At 40.8% G+C, this 22314-nt stretch overlaps 1 protein-coding gene across 25 annotated transcripts in view; it reads left to right on the top strand.

Annotated features, from left to right (window-relative positions):
* The window catches only part of LOC125011167 (band 4.1-like protein 3), a 48752-nt gene that overhangs the window by 10240 nt on the left and 16198 nt on the right, over positions 1-22314 (top strand). For 6 of the 25 annotated variants that reach the window (XM_047590229.1, XM_047590222.1, XM_047590227.1 and 3 more), the window contains exons 1-9: positions 752-955; positions 8498-8694; positions 11622-11765; positions 18380-18484; positions 18572-18614; positions 18721-18796; positions 19434-19652; positions 20377-20464; positions 21828-21872. In XM_047590229.1, coding sequence (XP_047446185.1) covers positions 8509-8694; positions 11622-11765; positions 18380-18484; positions 18572-18614; positions 18721-18796; positions 19434-19652; positions 20377-20464; positions 21828-21872 — 906 coding nt within the window. In that variant the 5' untranslated portion in view covers positions 752-955; positions 8498-8508. Of the gene's footprint in view, positions 1-746; positions 956-8497; positions 8695-11621; positions 11766-18379; positions 18485-18571; positions 18615-18720; positions 18797-19433; positions 19653-20376; positions 20465-21827; positions 21873-22314 lie in introns of those variants that run through there. The other 19 variants (XM_047590213.1, XM_047590208.1, XM_047590236.1 and 16 more) reach the window with 13 other exon arrangements.

Here is a 22314-nt window from a genome sequence, read left to right as displayed (position 1 = left end):
GTAGGACCTAAGACTAAAAAATAAATAAATAAATAAGCATCATCTTTGAACAGGAAGTCGTTTTTGAAAAATAATCAATGTCATCATATGTGGATTCAGGGATTTTTTTCATTGTGTAACGCAAAAAAAGTCGCCAATAACAAAATCTTGAACTGTTTATTTTAGTGCTGAGCAAACGTTTAAATTCCAACGTCCTCAAACGAGTATTTGCTAATTAACAACGGCGTGGCTTGTTACTATTGACAGAATCTAGAAAAGTTAATAAGCATAAATAAACAAGTTTCCAGCCACAGAATTTGATAAGGTTTTTGCACATCGTCCACTTTTGTCCCATGATCGTCTGCAAAATGAAAAACTTAATGTCCATGTATGAGGACGCAGGGTCTCAGGAGGTTAAATATTAATAACAGTAAAATAATTTTTCAGCTAATTGTTTATTTTTCTCATCATGCTTTTCTCGGTGGCGTATTAGTCAACTGTTGGGATGACACAATGAGCATGCAAAGTGTAAATTTATGCATTTATGAACAGCATCCTGAGTGTAGTGGCCTATAGATGTAGCGCAAAATTGCAGTAATGACTTGAGAAAGGGAACTTTGTTGCATTCCACCGCTGATTCAGTTTCATTTTAATGACATTTCCTCAAATAGAGATGACTCGCCGGCTTTCCCTTTAAAACAATAGACCCCGTGCCGTTAATTGCCCCTGCTCTCTTTCTCTCTGCGTGTGTGTGTGCGAGAGTGAGTATTGGTTGGGTGGGAGGGGGGTTGCTCTGCTAAAATAATACCCCGGCTGTCCTGATATCCCACAATTCTACTCTGAGCTGCATAGTGGAGTTTGCTAGGCCGGTGGAGAGGGGGAACTGCAGAAGAGTAGCACCTCTGTCAGGAGGAAACAGAAGCCCACTACTACGAATGCAACTCGCCTATCCAGCTGAACGAGGACGCCTTCTGTGGTAACAAACCTCTTTATTTTTCGCCGCTTCGCTTCTGTAACCTCACTCGCGACGCCTTCTTAGAAGACACGCGCGCTTCCCGGTTCGTGCAGTTCCTCGTATTATTTCCTTTTATTGACATATTTCTGCTAACACTCCGGCGGCCGCTGACAGATAATTAAATACACTTTTACTGTATTCACTGAGGCGGAAAAAAAAAGAGAAGCCGAGTGGACGTGGCTAACCGTGTCAGAAACGTGGGGCTCAAGCTGTGTGCATGTGTGTGTTTTTTTAATATTATTGTAGCGTTTCGGTGCGTAACATTGTGGCGACGTGTTTTGTGCCCACAGCGGCGGTTATCTTGTTGCTAAAAGTCAAGGCTCTCGACTCGAATATTTCAAAGAAACACGCCGCCGAAGGTGAAGCGGCTAACGTGCTCTGGTTTCGAGGCAGAAAGTGGGAGAAAAACGGGCGAAACAACACCGCTTTAATCCGCTTTTTGTACATCAGCGAGGCGCAGCGCTGAGTCACCGGCAGACACGGTTGCATTTCGGAGGCAATTAAATGCGTTCAAACTGTTACATTATCCGTGGTTAGGGCGACATACTTGGGTGTTTTTGATCTGCAGTGCGGTAGGCGTGGTCAAGGGGCAGGATGACAAGGTCTGGCTCCTCTTTTAGCATCCTTCCATCCTTGTAGGCACGGTAGGCAATGGCTGGAGTCTGACTGGACAATTTGATTAAGATGCACAGTAAGCTCTTGTTGCAGTGGCGTTGAAGGGCAGAGACATTGTGGGCCTTGTTCGCGCGGCTTCATTCACAGAGCGTGCGCCTCTGCTCACATCTTAACATGGATGTAGTCATCTTTCTGTCCTACATTACTACCTAAAAAAAAAACTGCTGACATATCCTTGAATGGCCAAGATCTATGGCAGCACATAAAAGCCGAAGAAATGCTACATCCTCACAGTGTGAAGTCACGGCATGAAGCCATTTATTATACACCCCAATCACAGATGCGTCTTCCTTTATCCTTAGACCGTTGATTTAGATCAGGAAGCACCAAACATATGTTATTAGTTAACTAAAAACTTTATAGTGAGCATGACAAAGGCAAAATATGATCATATTTAAAGGTTAAATTTTATATTTTTCCTTTAAATGGCAACACAGGGACTAAAAGTGTTAGCAAAGCTTTAGACAGGCAGACAGGAAACTTGATTATGTCACCAGTACCTAATAAAGTGTACATATCCATAATTAAATACATGATTAGATAAGCAATACCTCTGCAAAGTCACACAGACATTGAGGTTGTTCGTCAAGCTTGATTAGATTTATACTATTTAGAGAGCAGTATTTGCAGGGCAGAATAAACTCGAAAGGAAGTAGAAGTTTTCTAAATTAGCCGACCAGTTAGATAATCAATACGTCAATGTGTTTGCTTTTATTTTTCACCGAAATATATTTGAAATTTGGATAAAGAATGTTAGCTTTTTTTTCCCCCTCCACTGTTTTACCAAGAAAACAATCAATGGAAGAACTGATTAGTTGCAGCCGTGTTTTCGTAGTCGTTTATGAGACTGAGTCTCTAGGTCAATGCTCTTTTCCCCGCGGTCATGAAAATAATCCGAAAGATTAAAACACTGTGTGATTTAGTGATTACCTGTAGCTAATCTCATAAATTGTTTAATCCCTAAAGCTACTGGTTGAGAAGTTATTAGATTATCATCGATACAGAAAGATTTTGCTTTAATCTCGGGGAAGGGGGATTTTCTGTTTGTTAGGAATTTGTAGTCGAGTTGCACTCCTCGGCCGATCACTTATCCTGTGAGACGCATTTGTGGCTTGGCCCCATGCAACTGCACATCAACAACTACACGCTGATTGTGTTCCATAATGAGGTGCTCAGTCAAGTTTAGTTGACAATAAGTTAGCCGACTTGTCTGTTGAATCCCCGAATGCTGCGGTGCAAGAGAGTAATGCTAAGAATGTAAACACGGAAGGTGACGGGGATTTATGGCCTCCTCAGCAGAAATGCTCTCTCTGCTCGGAGTCACCTTCACTGCTTCACTACTGTTGAGTCAACGGGTTTCATTTCAGACTGTAGCTCTCAATCAAACGTCCAAATGCTTTTTAATTTCGGCTTTTACAAGACCGTTTTCACTGAAGACTCGTGGGAGAGAGTGTTGTTTCATCAGTGAATGGTTTATATATGCACACACTACACTGTCTAGAGGGTAAGCAAAAGAGAGAAGACAAAGAATCGTAAAGCATTGGTGTTGAGACGTTTTGCTGAGTCACTGATGAGATTAGGCCTTTGCAGGGGATTATTTTTAGGGATTGTTTTTGCAGGCTCTCCAAATCAGACACAAGATTTGCATTTGCAGTGTTCTAAGCTGTGAAATGTAAGAAACATTAAGGATTATGGAACGTTTTACTCATTTGCTCGGTTCAGTCTTCATTATTAGCCTGTAGGTTGTTAGCTAGTTTGGTCACTTGAAATGAGGATGCAGAAAGGAGCAAACACTGAAGATTTGCATTTCTCAAATGGCCTAAAAGTGAGTCAATACCAATAGATCTCTGCATTCAAATGTCCGACTTAACAGCAGTAATGAACAGGTTAACAGCGTTCATGATGCTAGCTCGCTACCTCAGCATCACCACATTCCACCTCTTTGACCTTTTTTTTTTTTTTATTAGCTTGAATTTAGGTCGAGCTTCAGAACAGAAATCCTGTGGGTGACATTGTGGAGGGTTCACCCATCTTTTGATACAGTCTCAACTCAAAGTTATTGACTAAAAAAAAAGCCAGCAGTGAGAGTCTCACATGAGTCAGATAAACGGTTAGTCCCTTCTGTTGCAGTTTAGCATCCATGTGAAGATCTGGTGGCCTGTATTACATTTCAGCTCCTCTGATGTCCAATCCAGCCTCATTTTAGCTCTGGACATTCCAGTCTTTCTTGTTTTAACTGTGTACTCTTTTTTTAAGCCAAAGCCTTGCTTACCAGACACAAGGTTCAGAAAAGTGTAGGGCTGCACCCTGCAACAGTTGTTATGGATTTATCTGATTATTATTTAATTGATAAATATAGTAATTGGCATTTTGCGCATATATATATCATGTTTTTTTGTTTTATCAAAAGTTTAAACCCTAAAATTTTACACTTTGTACAAGGAAAAGTTCCAGATATTTACATTACAGAAGATGAAACCTTATAAATATTACTTTAAGAATTATTCACTCATTAAAACGTATCATTGTTGCTCTACAAAATCTTAGAATTTAACTCAACATATTCACAATGAAATATTCGGCAACAACGTTCATGACAAAAACATGTCAATAATTATGTTGTTTTGGAGTCGGGGACGGTTAAAAAGACGTCTGGGATCCATAACCTCACAGCAGAGGCGTCTCCTTTTAGTGGCCAGACCAGCTCCAGCGTATCCTCTTACAGTAGCTGGGTTAGAGTGAGTGTGTGTGTGTGTGTGTGTGTGACAGCTGTCAGCCCCACAGCCACGAGGAGGGATCGCATCATATATACGGCAGGCCCGCTCGTGATGGGCCTCGACATGTTAAAACCGCCAACTATCCCCTCTATGTAACCTTGGTTAGCCCCCAGGGAGGTTATGTGTGTGGGGGTGGGGGTAGCAGGGATGGGCCCAGCTGTGGTGTACTCTGGCTAATGGCACTCAGCACAGATGGCGGTCCCTCATCCTCCCATGTGTGCATGTGAGACTCGCCGTGCACAGGCCAGCCTCTGACAAGTGTGCATTACAGTCACAAATGGGCCTTAAAATGGAGGTTTGCCTGCATGCACAGTATTTAGCGTCGCTGATCAATTATGTAACGCAGCTACATAGTGATAAGCCTCAGCTGTGGACACGAGCATCTGCTGTCACGTGCTGTTTGACTGTTGCATCTGAATGTGATTTGGTTAGTTTTGTTAAGTGGCAGACGTTTGATTCGCTGTGGGGCATCATGGATTTACACGAGGATTAAAAATGGGCTGTGAGTATTAGCTTTTATCTTCAGGTAAGACTGAAGGCAATATGTTGGTTTCTATCAGGTGACATTTGAGTGGATATGTATAAATTTAAGAACGTCATTAGGGGTGGGGGGAAAATATCGATACAGCAATATATTGCGATAATTTTTTCTTCCTATATAATATCGATTTTAAAAGAAAAAGTCATGTTTTGGGCCAATTATAAACGACTTCCACGCATCCACCACCACTTTTTCTGTACAAGTGCCATAAATTGGAAATAGATCATTCAGGTTAATATTGTTTTTTGACTCAGTTTGTCCAATGAATTATCACAGTCATCTGATTAAGCTGCATTTAAAATTTCCTAGTGAAGTATGTAGAATATTGCAATGTATCGCAATATCATAATATCACAATAATGTATCGTATCGTGATATGTATCGTGAAGTCCTTGCCAATACCCAAGACGTCGTTTGTAGATTAATTCATTTAATTTGTCAGTTTTTATTTTCTCCGCTGAAATTTACCGATACCACAAATGTGTGTGTGTGTGTATGTTAAACGTCCACCTCAGTTACAATAGCTGGTTCTGTTCCAGGTCTTGTTCCAAGTCTGCAAAATGAACTGACATCTTAAGCTGTGACGCTAGCAAACCTTATCACGCCACTTACTTCCATTAACATTAAAGAGAAAAAACTGGTAGCAGTTTGTAGTTTTCAGGTTGGAGGTGAACATGGTATTTTCCTTGTGTGATCAGACACATTTTAGTTGTGGCTTCTTTTTTTCTCCTTGTTGAAAGGTAGGATTTGGATCTGTCAAATCTGGATTTTAATTTGATCCTGTGTATTTTTTTTGAGTAAAGAAACCTGCCATACACCATCTGTTTTTGACTTTAAATGTTAATACCTTTGTGACCTGTGAGGTCGAGTCTACGTCATGCAAGATTAATTAGCAAGAGAGCAGCAGACCTCACATTCTTTTATTTATAATTACGACAGATGAGCGCTTTTGAAGCATTTAACTCTTAAACTGAATCTTGTACTCTTGCTTGATGAGCCTATGTTTCCAGAGTCATCAGCCGCTCCTGTAAACCAGCAGTAATCCAAGGCATTAAATGAGTTGTGAATACAGCTTTCTGAATGCATAATGTATGTGGCAGTGCATGGCGAAGGCCACACACAAGGCCACTGTGTGCGCTGTTGTGCGGCCCTGTGAAGAGTGCCTGTCACCAGTGACTGAACGTATTCTTCCTCCATTTCTATGGTGCTAAGATGTTCCTTTCCTCCCCTCCTGCTATAGTTCCTGTTTCATAGGGGGGTTAAGAGATGCAAAGGTTAGCTGTGCGGCCATCTTCTGTCAGCTGATTTGTGAGCCGCTCCTTAACTGTGCCGCACATGACTCAATAAAGAAACAGCGCAGAGGATATGACAGGATTTCTGCTTGATTTCAGCTCTTTTTTTTTATCCTCATTTGGAAAACATGTTGTTGTTGTTGTTTTAAACCGGGGTTGGAATTTGGATCTTATGACTTAGTTGCTTCATTTACATCACCGCTTCTTGGACTTGTAATCTAGACCTGGTAATCTTTTTATAGCCTTTTTATAGCACAGTGAAGTTACCGAAGTTGAAAAAGAGCCTGATCAGCATGTTATATTCAGTGACCCTTGGAGCGTCAAACCAGTTGCCCATGACTTACAGGTTTTGTCTTATTCAGTTAACATCACTTTGATCCAGTTAACAACTCCCTGTTTTTGACTTTATTACTTGGCATAGTTTGATTTAGCCTTAGACTGTAATACTCCAGGTTATTAAATCAGATGAATTAGGCCCTGGCATTAAAAAGCAAGTCCCTTCCTGTTAACGTATCATCCTTCTTAAGAATAATGATACCAAATCAAAGGTTTTTTTTTTTTTTTTTGCTTGCAAACATGTAAGCACACCTTCAGGTTTATATCTTCCTAATGCAAGATGAACAAAAGCACACAGAGGCTGTATAAGGGCATGGACTCCAGCTGTTAATAATCCAGCTATGTGGCTGCTAGCACTGTCCTCAGCAGGACGCGGGGAGTTACACATGTGGGCCAAATTTAGTCTTAGAGAAAGCCTTTGTGAATTTTCTGAGACTGGTTTCTTGTTACAACTTGTAAAATACCTTGACCCACAAAAAACGTTGTGGTGCTGGATGGTGTCTCGTAGTCTCGGTCTGCTGTACATTTATCATTTATTTATATTTTGTTTTAGCTGCAGCTTTCCCTAATAGACGTTGTGTATCTTTTTGTTTGTTTATCTGTTTATTTTTAGTCAGCATGTCAACATTTTTGGGGATCACCTCAGTCCGCGCCGTTGGCTCCGTTGATCCAGAGGCTGGAAGTCAGAGATCCTCCCCTGACTCCTGAATCCTCTCACCCTGCAGTAAACACATCCCTATAAATAGAGCTTAGAGCCAGCAGCAGAATGACAGGCATCTCTACTACAAACCTTAGACTCGCTCTCTGCTGCAGAGGCCAGTCCGCCCTCCCAACGTCACATCCCCAGTGTCTAAGCCTTTGGGTATGGTTAGCCCAAAACAAACTGTCCTTTCTGGCACCCTGGTCTGTCAAAACTGATCATTACATGTTTCCCCTCACTACAGAGTTGCAGGCACTCTGGACAGTGTCTGTCCCTGGTATGTTGCTATTCACAGAAGGAAAAGGTCATGCAATGAAAGACGTGTAGCACAGATACTTTGGATTCTTGTTTGTAAATACTCTGCAGAGAAATGAAGGGCACTGATTATGGTCATTAATTAACCTTTTCCTCTTTTGGATTGACTATAAGGCCTTCTTTTTGTTTATAATTAAATTGATTTAAAACTAAAAAAGTAATGCCAGAGTTTGATTTATTTTGTGGAAAACAAAACGTGAATTTTACTGTGTAGAAAATCTGCAGAGCTTCACATCGGAGCAATTAGTTACTTAAAGTGAATAATCAATTACATTTTGGCAGCTTGACTTTAGCTCCTCAGTAAATTGTTGAGCTCATTGCTTTAGTTGTAGCCTCCTGAATTCTCATGTTTTAGATTGTTTTACAAGAAAGTTTGAGTACATCTAACACAGTCAATAATCTACTTGATCAATTGGCAGATAAGTAATTATTTGCATAATTGATCAACTGTTTCTTGAGCAAAAATCCTTGCTAATTCCATCTGTAATTTCATATTCTATTTGCACACCGAAGATTCATGTGGAAATTTATCAGTACTCAAGTGAACACAGGTAGCATGTATATACAGTGTGTACATATATGAGGTATATTCACCCCTCCCCAATATGACTCTATATAATTTATCAATGTCGTGGCATCCAGCAGTTTCCATTATTGTCTGGGATTGTTAAAAAATAGGACTCGACTTCACCGAATCCACTTGCACTTCTTTTTATTCAGCTGTCAAACAATATCCACATCTCTGCATTTGCATCAGGGGGGAGCTTATCGTTACACAAGCCTGGAAAGCAGCAGCACATCAATTCATAACAAGTCAGCTGACTCATCTACTTTTCCCTCTTTACCCTCCTTTTCCTTGCACTCCAGTGTGATTTACCATGACAACTGAATCGGGCGCAGACTCGGAGGCCAAGCAGCCGCAGGAAAATAAGGAGACGGAGAAGGGGAAAGCTAAAGCCACGTCCCACCCCGGCCAGGCAGCCGCCGAACCCACGTCGCCTCAGAACCAGCCGGAGCAGCTTCCAGCCGCCGCCGGACACAGCACCCCGGCCAGGAAAGAACAGGTCAGCCTCCTCACAACCACATGCGTCCACTCTCATTCCTGCATGAACAAGACCTATAAACAAGGGGGATCCGCGAAATGCATATTTGATTTTAGCTGGGGGAGGTTTTTTTGTGTCGTAAACATTGTATAGATCCCTTTGAATGTGCGAAAACATTACACACCATTCATCCCTGTCCTGAATGAATTGTGTCTTTGTGTGGAAAAATGGTAATGAACATTGAGAGGCAGAAAATAGTGAACGACGTGACCCTAGTGTCCTCCACGGTGGCTGCAACCCCGCGTCACAGACATTTGTTTGCAAGTTAGCTTGTCCTATCGTAAGTACTCCTTTGATTTTCTTTCAGAAGTGGAGAGAGGAAAAAAAAGATGGTGGATGTTTTCGTTTTATGACGGCTAAATGTACTGTCGAGCGCGACTTCACACAGCTGTGGGACTGATGAGTAAACCACGTTACTCAAGTAGCTGGTTGGAAGTAAAACCTCACGGCTTGTTGTGGTAATGTCTGGGAAAGCTGTTGAAGACTAGTGTGTGTTTTATGTACACATAAATGCTTCAATACTTAATTTAAATTATCCTCCAATATTGAACCAAATGGCAGGAATAGTGTAAATGCATGTGTGTGTGTGATTTTGTTTTAAAAAGCAGTGATAAAGAATGGCGTGCCCTGCATTTGTCCCATTTTATGCAGCCCAGGTAGATGCTGATGATATCTGAAGTTTGTCTGCAGGTTTTGGCTCAGACTACGGTCTGGGCACGCTATCTAATAATCGATCTGCAGATTGAATTTCCAGTGCTACAGAGAGGCCGTATCAGACACAGTCCTGCTTCTCCTGTAATTTACTATTTGAAGAAATGCATTACTGACGTATTTAAAAGCTCAGGCAAATCATTAACGTTTCACATTTTCACGTCAGACGGCAAATAAATAATAGGAATTTTAACTTAGTATTTGTAGGATGTGTTGACTTGAAAGTTTTGCAGCAAATTTATGCATTATCATCTTGTTTTAAAGCAAATATTGGATATAACTAAGAGCTTTAACTGATGTTGGTTATGTCTCAGAAGGACAAAGGATCTCAGAGTTTACAAGGTGAGGATTAGCTCCGTGCTGGTGTGTCATAATTGTGGCTTTTACATGGTATTATAGGCATGTTGTTGATGCTCTCTTCTGTTTATCTGCCTCGTGTTCAAGCACGTACTGTAAGTGTAGTTTGAGCATGCTCAGGCTCCACTGACCCAACGAGCTTTTATTACAGTGTAAAAAAAAAAAAAAAAAAAAATGCAGAAACAGAGCAAGAGAAGAACTGGAGCACAAGCTACTCTGGAATCACAATGGGCTGTAATCAGAGAGCAGCAGAAGCTGGGTGAGGTGATGGAGGTGGGACCATTGTGTCTGAGGCTGGCTAACGTTGCAAAATGCTGATTAAATAAATGAAACAAATTAAAGTTAATTAACAAAATGTTGCCACATTTGCATATCTTCTTTTTCCCCACTGGGTAAAGAAAACTAGATGTTCATGTCTTGTGTAAGTGTAAGATATGTCGGGATACCCTAACCCTACGGGATGTTAGGTTTCTCATATCGTTTATCATTTGTCCACCTCTTTCAGAGATGCTAATATCAACATGCTAACATGTTCAGAAGGGCCGTGATCTTGAGGCATGTCACTCTCACTTATCACCCGAATATTTGCTAATTCGCGTCACATTCCCATCAGCTTCTGTTCTGTTCAGGAAGTGGGATTAGTTATGCACAAATAATTCTTTTGATCTGATGATAGCCTTAAATTAAGTTATCATATTTTATCCTATTGGGAAGATTGGTGGCTGTGCAGAATTTAATGACTTCCTGAAATTAGTTTGTTTGGACTTAATTGGACCGATTAAACCGGTTTTAAATACTTAATTTACTTTCCTCCCTAAAAGATGATTCATTCCTGTATCCTTTCAAATCCACAAAGCTACATTAAACAGCCCTTCTTGTGCCACACTTGGGCTGATACACCAACAGTTGTCAGAGCTTTGAGATTTGGCAGAAAAACAACTGATAGAAATCTGGGCGCTCTGACTCGACGCCGTCAGTCTTTCCTGTGAGACACACGCTCGCTCCTGCAGGGTGCACATATGAACGAACTGGCTTCAGTTCAGATTTCTGTGCTGCGACTTCATACATCTGTTGTGCTTGTTATAAATGAGCCGTTAATAGTTAGAATTACATCCGTTTTGGTATTTATTGGAAAATCCTGTGTTCTCTTAAGGCAATCATCATTTTCTGCTTTGGTTGTTCTGAATGGGTCCACAGGGAGAGTTGGTCCACGTGAGCTACGTTAGAAACTGTAGGAACAATGTGGGATTAGAAGTGTTCTTCATAAGAATAAAAAGGGGGTATTAACGCCTTTCTTGGTAAGAAAGGAAAAATGTCTCCGAGCCAAAAGACGACTTTTTCAGAATAAAGTCAGTCAGAAAGGACTTTGTTTTTCAATCATGTGGAAAATAGGATTTTCTCTCTTTAAGACAAAATGGCGGTGCACCTCTGGCTCTTCTCAGTGGGACCCGGTTACATTCCATCAGGGTCCACTCTCTATATTTAGGACTAGGAAACTTGACAGAAATGTCACAGACGACTGATAAATATCAGAGGCGTTTAATAAAGGTGCATGTGCAAATCCCATGCAAAAACATTAGAAATACGGAAAATAGCCTTTTTCACATCGTGACTCATCATAGTAACTAAAGTGCAGCTGCATTAATGATGTCTGCTCTCCATTGGGTGAGATTTTCTTTATGGGCATTCCGGTTTACAGTTGTGGCTTTTTAATGGTATTTAATGGAGCCATCGTGGATACGAACATGGGCTAATTACTGTGAATGATGACTATGAATGATACTGCGGCTACAAATGCATTGCTGTTATCTCTCTGTCAGGAGCATCAGGAGGAGGATCAGGTGTCCCACAGGTCGTCCACGAGTCGTCTGTCCAGGTCTCCTTTGAGAGGAGTCAAGAAGGTGAAGATCATGCAGTGCAAGGTCACCCTGCTGGATGGCTCCGACTACACACTCAATGTGGAGGTGAGTCCCGGGGAAGTGGTTTTAAATGTGCTGCATGTGGCGTTTTAGAGTCGTAGTTATTTGGAGATATCAGTGTAAAGTTCCACTAGTTTCTTCACTACTAAAATAAAGTGCTCTCCTGGTGCCTTTCTTTAAATGTATGGGCAACATGGCTTTCTAGCTTAATGGCTCAAAAAAGGCCTACGGCCGTCTTCAAAGGGGGTTGTGTCCATATGAACATACACCAATCAGCCACAACATTATAACCACTGACTGGTGATGTAACTGACATCGACCGTCTTGTTACAAGTTGATGTTCTGCTGGGAAACTTTTAGACCTGACATTCATGTGGATGTTACTTAGTACCATGCACCATCCACCGAGATCAGACCAGACACCCCCACCCCCCCATAGCAGTGACACTCCTTGATGGCAGCTGCCATCCCCAGCAGGATGCAGCCTGACACTCACAAAAACGTTTAAGGAACAAGTCAAAAAAAACATGAAGAACAACACAAGGTGTTGACTTGTCCTCCCAATTCACAGTCACAACAATCCACAACTGTTTTGGAGGCACAAGGGAGACCTACACAATATTAGGAAGGTGGTCATAATGTTATGCCTGATCATCGTATGTTTTATTTACGTACAGTAAACACATAGTAATGCGTTCAATGCCCTGCTCCTCATTTCCACGCGTAGCAGCTTCCTTGACCAAGTGATGATATTAATCTGAAATTATTCTATAAAAATGATTAGTTATTTTGACGCGCTGGTTAACACGGCTGTATCTGTGTAAAGTAAACCATGTGCAGTTTGGGATCGGGATTCATTAAAAAAATAAGTTAATTAAATAAATAACAGGCAAAATATTTATAAACCTATAACACAGCACGTGTCACCATTCAGGTTTAGTTTCCATGGCATCAAAATGATGGTGTATTGTTGTGTCCTGTCAGGACATCATCCTAAGTTAAAAGACCAGACATATCTTCTGCTCCACACTGAATTTCTCCTGTTAGATCATTGTCCTGTTGCATTAAAATAGAATAAAACCTTCTCAGAAGCAGGGATTTCATGGATTTCTCCGCACATTCAGATTTGCATTGTCAAGCAGCTTTATAGGATTTTGTTTTTCTTTTTTTTCTTTTTTCCTCCAAAGCCCCCTCTGTTTAGTCTTGAGAGGGAAAACAAACTATTTATATAACAGTTCTTACATTTTTACTTCAAAGCTCATCTGCTATCCAGAAATAAACCGTTTGAGGAAAGAAGATCAGCAACAATCAGCAAGAAACACAGGTCTTTGTGTGGGAAATGTCCAGCTCTCGGTGCTGCTAGCCCAGCAGTGTGGCTTTTGTCATAATGTGGAAAAATTCAATATGGAAGTGGGATGTTTTGGGAAGGGAATAAATGGAGCATTTATATGCTCCAATAATGGCTGAAAATTAAGTGTTGGACGGATTCATCGTTTTCTGGGCTCACGAATGTATCACAGAATTATTTTGCTGTTTTGATTTTGACCATGTGCATCATCGTCAAGTTTTGATGCATTTCACTGCACTTTAATTTATTAGTTTTTCTCCCAAAAACAGCACTGGGGTCTCTGGAGTGGAACACTTACTCCTTTTAATCCAGGGTTTTTTAGTGTCTGCAATTCAAAAATAACCCCAGTGATTCAAGCGCAGCCCACAAGGAAAAAGAAAAATGCCTTTTTGTCGCAAATGCCACAACATAATAACTGCTTTTTACCTTCAAACAGCCTTTTCTTTCTGTTCGAGCATCATTAATTCAGGAACAAATCTGACTCCTGAACTTATTTGACATTTAAATCTCACATACTTTCTTCTTTTGAGGGTGAAAAGAAAAAGGTTTAACTTGGTTTTTGTTAAAGTTACAAGACTTTGCAAGATTCCCAAAATGTGTTCAGGCGAGAACCAGACCCTCCTCTGCAGCAAATCTCCTGTAAGCAGATTCCTCCGCACCAGGGGTTTGGACAGAGGGATTAGCTGACTGTTTTGGTGGTGAGGTGATGGGTTCTGACCGTGAAATGGGAGCATTTGTTGGAGGGAATCAATGTCATTGGCTCAGTGTGTTGGCATGATTACTTGATGTCCCACTGTGGCTCTGAAAGCATTTTTTTAAGGACAGTGATCTGGAAATGGGGGATGGGGTCGGTATGAACTTCTTAAATACACATTAACACGAATCCAGCACATTTTAATAAAGGGTTAAATTGAGGCAGAAGACGTTACCTTTCAGTCAGCTGTTGTTTTTTACAGTTTCATCATTTTTACAGCTTAATATTTAATGCAAAAATGATAATAGTAATTTATATTTATAATTGTGTTAGGCACTGAAACCTGCGTCTACTCCAGAATTAGCTGACGGGTGTTTTTAAAGGACACGCCACTAATTTAGCTCCAAAACCCTGGATCCTGCGTGTAACATGATGCAACTCAGTAGTGTCCTTGGTGAGACCTTCCTCCCCGTTTGCTTGCCGCTGTCTTTAAACTCCACAAAATATTTATTTAAGGCAGGCTATTAAAAGATATGACACCTTCAAGCTTGTCATAATTTGAGGCTTTACTAAACCTCTCCACAGTTGACATGATTTGTATAAGCTTTTTTTTTTTTTTTCTTTTACAAGCCGAGTGAAACTCCTTATAACAACTAGACAGGTCTTTGTGTAAAAATCTGTGGTCACACCAGGAGACGGAAAAATCAAACCTAATTTACGCTCCTGGTGACCTCATTATCAAGTCTGCTCCGTTGAAAATCACAAAAATGCCAATTTATCTTATAGTTGGATTTTTTTTTAATCTTCTAAGTGAATATACTTCATACTCGGTATTAAAAAGAAAATCAATGATTGATGTTTGCTGTGCCAGCTTTAGTGAGTCTATATCAGATTAACTTTCCTTCAAATGTGTAGTGTAGACAAGATGACGCTGCATTACTACATTTATGCTACACTACTAGCTTTTATTGTCTTATTCAACAACACAAAAGGATGATAAACCATATAATTATTATTATTATATGGTGTTTAATTGTGGCTAAAAGCTAACATAGTATTGAATCTCCACGTCCCTTCAGTTTTTCTTTCCTGTAATCTGGACGTCAAAGCTTTCCTTCTTTCGTCTGACCCTAGCTCACCGTTTCCCAACACTGATGGGTGTGCAGCATATGAGAGTTGCTTAACGCTGACTCAGGATTGGACGTGACGTGAGCACAAGGAACCGAGACAGTGGGAAAGAACGAAAATGCAGAACAGCTGACATTGTCTGTCAGGAAAACCTGAAATGACCAGAAGTGTTGTGTCAGAGGTCAGGATTATTTGCGTAGAAAGACTTGAAGTTAAAAATAAGGGAAGCTGTGCCAGTATTATATTTTTATTTGTGTCCAACACCTTTAATAGTAAAGTTCAGTGGATTAGACAACAACCACGCCAGATGCAAAAGAAGAAAAATGTAAAGTTGCATCCCTATTAAAGACAACAGAGTAAAACCGTTTGTATTTTAAGGAAATTGTGTGTTAGGTGTTTAAAAAAAAAAAAGAAGAAGAAGAAGCTAAAACGAGCTGTGCCAACTGCTGCAGTGATGAGGCTAAAGAAGTCTCACCGGCTGCTGCTTGGCGATAACCGTAACCACGGTAACAATGACCAGCCATCCTGACTCATTCAGAAATACATTGTGTTACTATACGAAAAAAAAACAGGCGACAGTTATTAAGAAAAAAGAAGAAGAAAAAGAGGAGTAATTACTTGATGCTGCCGACCACAAAAGTAGTAGTCATGGCAACCGGTAACATATGACCACGACCAGTCAGACACTGTTATTCCTGAAACTAAAACAAAAATCAGGTTGTGTGATGAGTCATAGCAGCTGAGGGGGAAACAAAGCTAGGTCGTCTTACAGTGTCTGACACAGTCGTGCAGTTGAGGTCAGAAGACCCTCAGATAATTGCCATGGAGTCCTCCTCCTCCTCCTCCTCCTCCTCCTCTTCTTCGTCCCATTTGAAACCGGTCCAGAGTGCCAAGATTTTACATTTTTATCCAATTGACCTTCTCCAGCTCAACTCAATTTCCTTATGTGGGATAAAAAATCTCTGTGCTAATTGTTTCCAATCATTTTTCTGTGACACAGAGCTGCTGAACCTCTTCCCTTTCGCTTCAGAGTGTGTTGGGTTTCGGTGAAGGACGAAAAAAGGTCCTATTACTGCTCAGTTATGTCCCATGAATGGGAAGTCCATCTTTATCCTTAGTGCGTGCTGATGTCTTTTAATAGGGGCTGGAATAATTAGGCAATTCGATTTTTGAGAGTTAATTTAAAACTATTTTGATTGATCTCAGTTTTTCCTCTAGGTCTACGGCTCATGTGTTTCCTTTAATGACAGCAATCAGTATTACAGCTAACTAAACGTTGGATGATTTCTTCTCATTTCATCCCCTCTTCAAATATAATAGTCGCATAATCTTTGGTAGAGAAGATATTTTTTAAATTTTTTATATATATTTTTTTAATCTATTTTAGTCTCTTCAGTTCCCAGGTGAAATCCAATTGCTGAAACCCCTCTTGCACATGAATGTTTGAACCTGTGTATTATTTGAATAGCTTAAAATTGAAGGCAAAATGCTAATAATAATGTATATGTATAAATAGCACTAGGCTGAGTTTAATATAGCACACATATAGTAGGTAGGGGGTCCCTGCTTAACCTCTCCATCAGTCTGGGGCACCATGACCTGGAAATGTTGAAGACCCATGGTCTAAGTTACATTAGTCATATTTTAAATACGTGGCTTGATGAGTAAGAACATTGTGAAACTTCAGGCTCCGTGTGCTTCCTGCTGTTGTTTACTCTCTAAATATAAACGACAGTGTTCTGAAATTGATCAAGATTTATGCCGCTTTTCTAAAATGAGATCAGTTTACTTCCCAGTTTCTTCCTACTCCACAACAACCCCAGGGAATGCAGAGCGCACATCAGATCAGTCAGCTGCATCTGTTACTCTCCAAACTTATTTAGTGTTGTTGCCGTAGCCATATCTGTTTGTCAGCTATTGGACTGATCCTAAACAGGTCTGCGGATCGCAACCTGTTTTTCTATGTCTGTCGTTGTGCTGCTGTTTAGAAGCCGCTGTCGCACCCGCCCAGCATCAGCAGTGTAGCATGACTCTGCTAATTCCCTCAGAGGTGATGTGGGAGGATTAACACGCTGCCAACAGCAGCTTTGTGGCTTTGTTAAAATGCCACTAAAGAGTTTTCTCATTTATGAGGTTGATTTTAGTCTGTGTGTGTGGATGTTTATTCGACTGTAACACATGTGTCAGAAGCACCATATTGCTACTACACACAGCCAGTTTCTCATCCTCCAGAGGCCTTGATTTCACAGCATATGTGCTCTGCACTGCTCGCCTGCGAGTGTGACAGATGCATAGGCGTGTTGTGACTCGGCTGCTACTAGAATAGGCTACGGCTGTGGCGCTCGGCCTATCTAGACATGATGTGCTGGCGTTGGCTCCGTGCAGCCGAGAGCCATCTGTGTTGTCGCCTTAAAATATCCCATGAGAGCCAAATGAGTCTGTGGAGTCCGGCCTGACCAAGTGGCAGAGACGACAGAGCTGCAGCCGCCGGCATCCGGGGCCCTCAGAGATGAACAATCGATCAATGCAAAGCATTTACCGTGGCTGATGTTCACCTTGCGCTCATGAAACTGAAAGCGTATTTATAGGAAATGCTTTTTATAGTAGGGAATCAATTCACAGTGGCTCTGCCGGTCGAAACGGCACCGTCATGTAGTAATGTAACGTGCTGCATCATCCTGCAGGTTTTGCAATTTGAAATTTAAGTTCATACCATTGTTTTGCAAAAATAGAAATAAATTTGCTTTTAATAATTAAGATAATTATGAGAAGAGAGGAAATGCAGTCCCATGGCACTGCAAACAGAAGTTAAGCTTGCTAGTTTTTTGCTTTTATTTTGTTTATTTATCAAGAAATTCAGGTCATAGGTGTCAGGGTTTAATACTCCTTGATCCGAACAAGCTCTCAGGGACTCATTTAATATATCGCTCCTTCCTAAGTAAATACAATATTTCTTCTTGATTATCCATAGTCCGGTGTTTCCCACCAGTTTTTGTGAGACCCTGACATTTGTTTGTTTGTTTTGGGGGAGAGGGGACGCTACTATCTTAATAAAAGCACCTAATTATAATGCTGTCCCAACTGTTTATGCAATGTATGCAATGTCTAAAAAAAAAATAAAATAAATACCCAATCTTTTTTTTATCAGTCAGGCTTTAAATTACCATAATAATGTGAACAAATAGTTCCATCTGGAGTTGTTTCCCCTCGGTTTTGACCAACTCTCTTTAAATAATTGTCTAAAAAAAAAAAAAAATCAAGAGCACAAACATCAAGTTTTAAAAAGTGACGGTAAACTTTTATTAGCCAACAACACAAATTGCTTCACTTCTTCTGTGTTGCTTTTCCCGTCACATTAAATTCAGTACGTGATTAGACCATGGTGGAGTAAATTGGTGGACCGTCATGGTTTTAACATTGTATTGGAAACCTTGTAGTCATCAAATAACTCTACATTAAATACACGTTTTGTTTTTCTTCTCCCCACAGAAGCGAGCCAAGGGCCAAGTGCTCTTTGATAAAGTGTGCGATCACCTCAACCTCCTGGAGAAGGACTATTTTGGCATCACACACAGAGATGTAGAGAATCAGAAGGTAATCTAATAGAAAAAAATCTCCAGTACAGCCTCCTAAAGCTATTTATAAGGAGATTCATAAACACGCTCTCTTTGTCCGTTACAGAATTGGTTGGATCCTTCCAAGGAGCTGAAGAAGCAGATCAGGAGTAAGTGCCGTAATCAAATGAAGTCAAATGATCCGATTAGCCAAATGAAGCGTATACAGTTGTGAAATGCTGATTTTAATCGTTTTGTTTTGTGTCTACGTCTCAGCTGGCCCCTGGAACTTTGCTTTCAACGTGAAGTTTTACCCTCCAGACCCCTCCCAGCTGACTGAGGATATCACAAGGTGAGCTGGCATTTCACCAACTTTCTTCTCTTATAAGTAGACTCCCAGGTTTGTAGTCGCTGGAGCCATTAACCTCCTGAGACCTGGCGTCCTCATATGGGGACATTAGGTTTTAGTTTGGTTGCAGCTTATTCAGCTTCATTTAGACCTGAAAGTCTAAATGAAGACACTTTTGTCTGCCATGTACTGGTAGCAAAGGGTCAATACATGTGTTTATTTATGCTTATTAACTTATCTAGTTTGATGTGACGTACAAATTTAACAAATTCACAAGTCCTCATTTGAGGACATTGGGATTTCATTGTTTCCAATTCTGATTTTGCATTGAAATAAACAGTTTTAGATTATGGTACACATAATGGGGACTTAAATGTTACGGTAACTGTATATACAGTTGTGTCCGCATGTATTTTTTTTTCTTTCTATTCAAAGACGATGCTTATATATTTTTTTTTATACGGTCGTACTAATCCCAAATACTTACAGATCTTAGTCTTATAAAGAAATTAAGATGCATAAACTGTAGTGCAACTTAATGCAGAAAAATAAGATAATGTAGCTCAACTTTATTTAAAAAAAATGAAATCCAGACACAAAATGACTCTAGGTTGTGTTTTTCCCCCTCCTCTTCCCACAGGTACTACCTGTGCTTGCAGCTGAGAGATGACGTAGTGTCGGGTCGCCTGCCTTGCTCCTTTGCCACCCACACAGTACTGGGCTCGTACACGGTGCAGTCTGAACTTGGAGACTATGACCCTGAGGAACTGGGCAGCGACTACATCAGCGAACTGCGGTTTGCACCCAACCAGACCAAAGAGCTAGAGGAGAAGGTCATGGAACTCCACAAGACCTACAAGTTAGTTACGGCATCAGACTTTACTTTCTTTTACTTTAGATTACAGGCAGAATTTGTGCAAGATTTCATTACTGGAGTAGCTTTATGGGGCCTAATTTGATCACTTTAAATATCAGAAGGGTCATTTGTTACTCTTGTTTACATTAACAACATGCTGTTGCTGCTTTCAGGGATGATATGGTGTTGAATTTGTTCTTGTGATCATATGTTTGTAGCTGTTTAGTTTGTTTTTATGTGTCAGATATACAACATTTCTTAAGCCCCAATAAACTGCCTCAGTCCTTCTACCTGCATAAATGTTTACAACCTATAATATTTCATCTTTTGCAATGAAGTATGTCTGCTGACTCTGGGCTTCTATTGGGTTTCTTTTCCTGTAAATGTATCCAGCTGTCGTTTGTCTGATCCTCCCGCTTCTCCCTGTGTTTCAATGTTAATGTGATGTAGTTCCACCTATTCAGAGGCTGGTGAGTGGCAGTGACAGTGCTAGGATGAGGGTCTCTCTAAAGACCATCGATGCTAAAAATGGATGCACTTATGGTGCTCTGTGGACTTCCAGCTAAAAGCATCCATAAAAACAACCATTTTCCAAAATCTGTACGCAGTAAAACTCCCTGTTTTATACTGGAAGCCATTCTCACCTTCCTCACGTGTTTGCATGTCGATGTTAGTTAGAAAACTTTATTTGCTTTACTTGTTTACGTGTCGTGTCTTGTTCCTTCAGGGGTATGACACCAGCTGAAGCCGAGATGCACTTCCTGGAAAATGCCAAGAAGCTGTCCATGTACGGTGTAGATCTCCATCACGCTAAGGTAATAAGTTGTGGCACGGCATGGGATTAGGTTTTTTATCTTTGCAGCACAGTCGAGTATTAAGTAGTTTCTAAAGATAGAACGAGAACGTCCTCATGTCTGTAGTAACAGTGCATCAATCAATATGCAAATAAATCGTTCAACTATATTTGTATTCTCTTCTTGCAGACAGCTAAAAATAAATGTGCATATGCAGAAAATCGATGTAAATATGAGGCTTCTGTCAGTAATCTACAAACACAGCTTAGCACAAAGACTAAAAACAGTTTGCCCTGTACTGTCCAGAGGGACGAACAATCACCTGACTGTCTCTTTTATTTGGCCAAATCAAATTTGTCCAAAAATCATAGTTCACAAGTTGAGGTTTTACTAAAGGCTGCCAGACTGTTTCTTGTCTGAGCCTTTTAAATTGCTTTAAGGACTAAAATGTCTACTTCGGGTAGGAGCATTTCTTTTGTAATAATTATTTGTTAGGTGTAACAAAATCTACCTTTTGTCCAGTCTTAATGGTAGATAATCTACCCGGCTACTGGCTGCAGCTTCTTACTGACCACCCGTAACATGAGAGTGCTACTGTTGAACTCTATCTCTCTGCAAGAAGACAAATACTTCCCAAAATGTAGATTTTTTTTTGTGAACAGTCCATGTACTAAATCGTGTCTCTGTAATGCCTGGAGTCTGCAAGCTGCATCAAGAGCTGTGCACGTTATAATGTGCGCCTACTGTTTTTTTATGTTCTTATCTGAGATTTAAAACTAACATATTTCACTCATGCAGTCAATAGTAACGCTTGCCACCACAACACCGCTGCTTCAGAAACATCATGGCTGCCATAGTAATGCCTCGATTTAACGCCACTGCTGCTCCGCTGATTGACATGATATCACTGGTGCCTCTGTGGGTTTCGGTGGGAGGGCTGGAGCTCGGGTGGGTCGAACGGTCTGGAGCCCAGCTTGACTTGGACGAATTTCTTGCTGTTTTCGATTCCACCGTCCAGATGGGATCAAACGTGTCATTAGAACGCAGGGCGATGAATAAAGAACTGGCGCACGGCAGCAGGGCTGCTGTCTTTGTAAAATAAAATTACTGTCATCAGTCCTCTGGATGCGAATTGATAATCAAAAGTCCTTTGAAAGTCAAAATGGGCCTTTGTGCAAGCAAACGGGTAGGATGCTGCTTTCACAGATTTAGATCAGAACGGAGGAGATGACAGAGATGAGGAAGCGGCCTTGATCAAAACTGAGCCGGCATCAATGCTCAGTGTTGCGTCTGTGAGTCATAGTTTTTATTACACAAGAAAAAGATGTACATATCAGACCAGCATCCCTCTTTTCTCTTTTCTCCTCTCTCATTAAACGCAAAGTTGGTAGGGAGTCTCTATGAATTACTGGCTCCAGCTGAGGGAGAGGTAAGAGGCTGCTTCCCATGTTGCGTTACCTGAGTGAGTGTGTGTGTGGTTTTCTACCTGTGCATGGTTACGTACAAAAAAAAAGTTGTCATTTTCAGCATTTTTCACTAATCAGACTGGCTGTTCACGCTTTGGATCAGCGCTTCCCTCTCCAAGCGTCATCATTGGTTTAACCTGCCCATCTCATGCTTTGTGCAGCGAAGACCATCGTTTTGTGCTTCATCACCATTTCCCCAAAACTTCACCGTTGCTTCTGCCAGTCAGCGTCCTCCTCAGTCTTTTATTCAAACGTCACCACAGTCTGCATAGAGGAGATCATAGTACCATGTGCCTGATTCCACTCTCCACCTGCCTGCTTTACCCTGTTATTATCAAACGTTTTTTCTTGAATTCTCCTTTGTCCTGCTGTGCACTGACTCCTAAACACCTGCGCTACATCCTG

Source organism: Mugil cephalus, chromosome 7, assembly GCF_022458985.1.
Source record: "Mugil cephalus isolate CIBA_MC_2020 chromosome 7, CIBA_Mcephalus_1.1, whole genome shotgun sequence".
Taxonomy (NCBI): Eukaryota; Metazoa; Chordata; class Actinopteri; order Mugiliformes; family Mugilidae; genus Mugil; species Mugil cephalus.
This window is presented reverse-complemented; position numbering and strand designations above follow the sequence as displayed.